This window comes from Nuphar pumila, chromosome 3 (assembly GCF_984573655.1).
Source record: "Nuphar pumila chromosome 3, dmNupPumi1.hap1.1, whole genome shotgun sequence".
Classification (NCBI taxonomy): domain Eukaryota; kingdom Viridiplantae; phylum Streptophyta; class Magnoliopsida; order Nymphaeales; family Nymphaeaceae; genus Nuphar; species Nuphar pumila.
The window spans coordinates 132,008,715-132,015,323 of NC_143251.1; the positions used below are offsets into that span (position 1 = coordinate 132,008,715).

At 42.4% G+C, this 6,609-nt stretch overlaps 1 protein-coding gene across 1 annotated transcript; it reads right to left on the minus strand.

The window, feature by feature from the left end:
• Window positions 1-2,593: 2,593 nt before the first annotated feature.
• LOC149843867 (transcription factor VOZ1-like) lies at window positions 2,594-5,783 on the minus strand. The gene is made up of 4 exons (XM_090001970.1): window positions 4,754-5,783; window positions 4,529-4,648; window positions 3,549-4,071; window positions 2,594-3,412 (listed from the first exon to the last, which is right to left on the minus strand). The coding sequence occupies exons 1-4, from the start codon at window positions 4,976-4,978 to the stop codon at window positions 2,859-2,861; spliced, it is 1,422 nt and encodes a 473-aa protein (XP_089858096.1). The 5' UTR covers window positions 4,979-5,783; the 3' UTR covers window positions 2,594-2,858.
• Between the last annotated feature and the right edge of the window lie 826 nt (window positions 5,784-6,609).

Genomic DNA, 6,609 nt, shown 5'->3' on the forward strand with positions numbered 1-6,609 from the left:
CTCTCAATGAATTGGGAGTAGCTAGGATTCATGTGAAGGGGGGGGGGGGCAAACAGGGATGTAGCAAAAAAAAAAAAAAATTGTGCGATAGTCGGGAGTTCGGGGGCAGCGCCCCAAAAAAAAAATTTTTTTGAGATAAAATAAAAAATGGCTACAATTATTAATAAAAATCTATTTCATATGGACAAATCAAACTATTTGCTTCAGTCAGGGCTGGGCTACGACTGGACTGGGCTAAAAAATGGATAAAAATCTATTTCATATGGAATCAGGGCTGGGCTAGGACTGGGCTTTTAAAAAAAAAAAAGCAAAAAAAATTAACTGTTTCGGGAGGCAGGACTGGGCTCCCCCCCTAGCTATATGTGAAAAAAATTTAGATGTGTCTGTGCAACTGACGGATTTGGCGAGAGCTATCCTCGGAAGCCTACAGTAGTCTGAATCAAATAACGAAAGCTCTAAGGTACAACTGTCAAAGGGAAAAGGAATCATCATTGAACCAGAAATCGAAGAAAGCTCGCAGGATATGCCTTCCGCAATGCCAAGGGGTTGGTGGTGAGAAACCCCTTACTACCCCGGCAATATTCCAAGAGTGGCAGGACCCATTCCCAACCAGGGGAGTGTTCCCAACATGGTTTCACCCACCAGCGATGCGCAAATGGTCGGATTGATGGCGTTTGAAGAAACCCTAAGAGTAAGAGGAGTCATGGAGTTCATCATCGCCACCGCCACCGCCACCCAAGCATTCCATCCCCCCGGGTTCGGTGTCTGATCACATCCCAGGCAGCACTGTCGATGCTCAGGCAACCGAGTTCGGCCAGACGCACCACCAGTCACCTGCTTTTCAGGCAGCAATAACCGGCCGTGGAACAAACCCCACTGCTGGCTTTACGGATTGGGTACCCTTTTCCAACTCTACCATCTCTAGAGTAGTGACCAAATGTTTCAGCCCTCGACAAACTCGCCCACCCCCACAGCAAAGCATTAGGTCTCACATTCCAACTTCATTTACTCCAATCAGGCTATAACATACAAAACCAGGGAAGAGTTACATTTTCACTAGGCATATGTATGTCAATTTATCTCTTCATAATACGCACAACAAGACATCTTAACTCGGTTTGTTTTGAGGGTCACCGGAAGCCACTTGACTGTTAGGGAGCAAGGAAAAAGTAGTTCTAGTAACTGACCCTGACCCAAAAACCGAAACAAACACGAAGCCAAAGGTAGCATAGTTTGTTCCAGTTCCAATTGATCCAGTTAACTACCTTTCCTTTAGATACGCATAATCAGCAGCCATATGCAACTCATAAATTTCTCAAACATCAGTACAAAACAACTTCCAAATCTCAATGCCTGCTGAAAGGAGAAAAAATGGCATCTACGGTTAGTAAATACGATACAACGTCAGAATGGTTGCACATATAATCCACCCAAGCCCCATTGTTTCAGCAGTTCGGATTATCCATACATGAAAAATACTACAGACGGTTTCATCAAATTCTATTAATCTTTTTCACTATCCTTTTTTTGATCGAGGATCCGAGTGACTAGAACCTTCACCTTGGAAGATTAGCAAGCAGCACCATAATGCCTCGAATCATTTTTTACGACAAAACAGGTAATCTCCAGGTGGGGTCACCGACATCCAAGCCCATCAGTGAAACCATCAGACCTAAAAAACAAGGCACTGGAAGTAAAATAAGTGCATGTAAGGATTAGGTTGAAGAAGTGACATATGATTCCTGAATCACAAAATGATTCGACTATATCAAGTTTCAATGTGCAACCCTCTTCAACCTCATCCATATTGGAAAAAGTTTGTAGCTTTTCCAAGAGAAAAAATCAAAATCTCATCGTCGACTCAGAGAAATTACATTCAAAGTATTTGCTTCTATTTATTTGTATTTTTAAGCATTCTTTTAATAAATTTGCTAAGCTTTTTAATATTTATTTGTGAGGCTTGCGCATCGCCTCACAGTTGGGTTGTATGCGTTGCTACGCCTCAATAATGTTTTCACCAAATTGCTCAAAAAATATATAATAATAATTTATTTTAAATAACGTGATATTATCATGATAATATCACTATATTTATGTCATCACTGATAATATGAAAAGTATTGCAACATGTTTGCGTTTTTATCGGCTAAGGCAAAAATCTGATAATATCGCAATATTTTCAAAATACCGGCGATATTGATGACTATGGAGGAAAATCAAATAACACCATTAGCAAATGGCACTAAGCTGGAAACAGAAGGTCAACCCTATAGTGTCTTTTAGCCTTAAAGCTTTAGCAAATCTCAAGCAGCAAAAAGATGCTTAGAGCTCTTGTAAGCAAGCCATCCACTCTGCAATTTGAATGAAAAAAAAAAACTGGTAACACAATGAAATGTCATCTGCAGCAATATAATGACCATCCTTACAGGACCATATGCCTACCTTTCAGAGCGACCCCCTGCGGTCTACTTTTTACATTTGGGGAGCAGACCTTCCATTGCAAAGGGAACAACTCACCAAAGAAGGCAGGAAGCTACCGCTTCTAGAATGCAAGCTTATCCTTCTGACTTCAATAGATGTAGAGCTTACCATATTTGACTATGGAAAATATACCCACGGGTGGATGGATGAAGTAAGATAATCGGAGTTCACATGTATTGAGATGATACAATAGAATATTGAGATGAGAAAGTACATGCACGGCCACAAACCATGCATAAACTCCCACGAAACACAGATAGTGAGGTCGATTTAAAAGATCCACACAGGCAAAACAAAACCTGGTTGGAAAATGTAATAAGTTATTAACATTCCTAGCAATAGATATCACTAAAATAGCAAACCATCCAAGTCCTTGATTAAGTTCCGTAATGGTCACCCAGGTCCTCAACAAAATAAGCAAACTGATAATTTGCTTCATAGTTAAAGGCATCATATAGCGAAGTCACCTGATTAGAAGCCAAATGCGGATTGGCAGCACTACCCTTTTGTGTAGGCTTTACCCCGGACTTAACAGAATTTTTGCCATCCAGAGGAAACTCTGCTGAGAGCCTACCCATTTGCTGCTGCAAATCCACAAGTGGATCAGCATTTATCTTCCCTTTGGAATTCTTCTTTCCGCTAACCATCTTGAACTCCAACCTGTATAGCGCCCAAGCATCACAGTTGTGCAGCTCATATTCGTAAAGATGCCACTCAAACTGGCCTACTGGCTGAGGATCCATGTAGTATGACCTCTTCAAACATCCAAAATCCTTCATCACTTGCTTCCTTGATTCATGCCAACCGCGGCCATTATAATCTGGCAGTGACCGCTGTTTCCTATTCCCACTTTCAAAGGCCCTTCTAGGCTTATCAAAGAATAACCATTCTCGCAGTGTTTCTCCATCAAGAACTGAGAGATCAAAAAGCTCTGCAACAACAGAGAATACACATATAATAGATTTCAGATATTATTTTGCTTTAATGTGTCATTATGAAAACCTACAAACAATAAAATAAACTGCAAGAGTAAAAGACAGTAATGAATGAAACCAATTCAGTCATACCAGGTGCATTCCACGGTGATTTTGTGGTTGCAGCACCTTCACACTCAGGAATACCGACATCCATTCCTTGTGTTTTAGCACTCAGAGTTGCGAACAAAGGCCCATCTTTTAGGTCAATGCCTCCAGGTCGAAGAACAGGCTTCATCCCAGGTGGGCCTTCTTTCAGTGCAAGACTAGCATGAAAATTGCTGCAGTAATTTTGACACCATTCTGATCCTTGAGCAGGCCTAGGGCAATCCCATAGCGCACATTTTGGACCCAAAAAGGCTACTGGAGGGGGACTGATACCAGGAATATCAAGTATAGATTCCTCAACCTGCCGTTGGCCAGCATCCGGGAAACTAATGCAAATATCATCAGGAAAATCTTGATGCAAATCGAAGTTAAATTGATCTAATTCCGTGGTTGCCTGAAGTTTATTACTGCCGATAGCATGCAGCAGTCCCTCGCCCAGTGGGCATTCACATCGATCAACCACCGCGTGAAAGCTGGGCTCGACTTGTGTATGATCCACATAATAGTCCTAAACAATACAGCACCAATCTTGTTATCGTTCCATCAACAATAAGAAAACATGGTACTCGTCAACTCTAAACAAAACCATGATTGAATACTAAAAATCATCAACGACAACAGAAGAAACTATTAGGGCAATAAGACCTCCTTAAATAGACACGATTCCTCACCAAATGGTCTTCAGAAACAAAGAACAAAGTTAGGCAACTTGCAACAATGACAACCCTGATCATGATTTGATTGAATTGGTTCAAACCCAAACTTCCAATTCCTACCTAATTACCAATATTATACTCGCAGCAATAAAAAGAACTAGTAAAAACTGTAATGATCAAATCATCATAAATTGGTTCATGATGTGTATAAATTGATCAATCTTACGGAACTTGATAAACGGTTTCCGAAAGTTGCAAACAATAATGATCATGAATCGAAGTATTTTGAATCACAGATTGTATGAGTACCTCAATCTTTGGGCTTACTGGAGCAGGCGCTAATTTGCTGGTGGCATCATCATCCTCTTCACAGAGCTGCAATAGCCGACGGATATCTGATGACAGATCCGAAGAACCCCTACTTGCCTCCTGAATTGCAACATAACGAAACAGAGAAATAACAAAAAAAACATAAATTCAGGAACGAACTGAATAAAAAAATAGAAGGAAACCCCATGATTCTTCAAGTGTTACCAGCAACGAATTCGCAGGAGAGGGCTCGTTCAGCTCCGCCTTCCACTCGCGCAGCATCTGCTGGACCTGCTCCTCCAGAAGTGCCACATCGCTCGTCCGGCTCTCCTTCCTCGCAAACTGCAGGTTCGTGAAGACCCCCTCCAAATCATCGACCCTGTTTCGAGCCTTGTCCTTGAAATTCCGGTGCGATGCCGATCTCGTGTGGTCGTTCAATCCCTTACCCATCAAAAATTCCTTCCAGAACCGCACCCTCGTGTTCTCCTTCAAGAACCGAACAATTCCCCCAAACAGTTTCCGCGAGACGCCTAATTCTCGCGGCCGTCGGGTCCCTTCCTCATCCAAACCCTACACAATCACAACACACAATCAAAACCCTAGTTCTTCTTCCCAATTCCGCCTGAAATTCACACAAGGTGCGCAATTCCAGCCTCAGTCGAACCCTTTTCCCCTCAAATCCTCTCGGAAGAACCCCACACGAACTCAAACCCTAACTTTCCTTCCTAAAAACTCCCGCGATCGCCTACTCCTGGCGGCCGCCGCCGCCGTCGTCGAATCCCTTCTGATCAAAACCCTACAGAAACAGATGCAATTCCAGACGCATCCCTATCCAAACACGGAAGCAAAGAAAGTTAGAAACCCCCAATTCGAACTTCTCCACGCATCGGCTCTCCCCCTCCCCTTGCCCAGAAGCCAACGGTAGCAGTCTCTTGCAGAAGAATCGAGAAACGCGAATCCGGGAGAAACGACCGAGGAGGGATCGGAATCGGACAAGAAGAAGGGAGAGGATCTAGGGTTTGTGGGGAGAAGACGAGAGAGTCGTTACTCGTTCCCACTCGCTCTTCCTTGGGAGGCAAAACTGCAAATAACTGAACATAAAAGAAGAGGTTGTGTTGTGTGTGAGAGAGAGAGAAGGAAGACGCTCGCTGGTGAGTGAGGATCAGGTGCAGTCGCATTGCATGATAAAAGTGAGGTGCTTCAATGGGTTCTGTGGGGGCCCAACACAAAGATGGTGGATCAAGGTAAGCAGCATGCTTTCTTTTTTGCCCCCCCCGCTCCCGCGAAAATTCTTTTTGCCGTTTATCAATTTGCTGAATGACGGATTTAGCCTTTTATTGGGGATGTCGGCTTCCTAAATGACTTGTCATTCATGAAAATCTTTGGATCCAAACTGGGCAAAAAACTGAGTGTGCCCTCTTGTTGCCAAAGGAGACGTGGTTTTTATACCAATGAGCTTTAGGGGGGCGTTTGCGTGTCCTACTGCCGCGGAAATGAAATCGGATCCCCCATGGAAACCGTTTTCATAGAAAACCTACCTCCAGTATGTAAAATGGCACAGGGTTTTCCTTGAAAATGTAGGTTTCTGTTGTTTGTGTTCACTGTGGGCCCCACAAAAATGCATGCCTATCAATGCATTTCTGCGAAAAACAACCAACCCACTTTTCCGTGACATACAAACACACCCTTGAGAGTGAATATAGTTGGATATCTAACCCATATCTGACATATAGGCTGGTAAATGATTTTAGATTGGGGTTGTTCGTGTTGGATTTTATTTAAGGTAAAAAATGTTAAAACAGGAAATAACGTGAAGATGGAGTCCTACTGAAAATGGAAAGCAGAATCAACGTATGAGGTCGAGTCCTTCTGAAAATGAAAAGTGAAAAGCAGAATCAAAGTATGAAGATGACATCGTTTGTTGGATGAAAACTTTGGAAACTCATCTATCCAAAATATGGATAGATGTTTGTACATTCAACTTTCTTGTTATTATCTCATGGTTTGTGGGATTATAAATCATGTAACATAAACTAGAAGATTATATATATACTCTTGTGTATCTGTCAATTGAATATAAC

Excerpts from the sequence above, each read along its gene's own strand:
- LOC149843867 (XM_090001970.1), bottom strand. The coding sequence starts at position 4,978 with ATGGGTAAGGGATTGAACGACCACACGAGATCGGCATCGCACCGGAAT. Across the intron at positions 4,649-4,753 it reads CTCCTGCGAATTCGTTGCTG|GAGGCAAGTAGGGGTTCTTC; the intron begins GTAACACTTGAA and ends GTTGCAATTCAG. Across the intron at positions 4,072-4,528 it reads CAGTAAGCCCAAAGATTGAG|GACTATTATGTGGATCATAC; the intron begins GTACTCATACAA and ends TGTATTGTTTAG.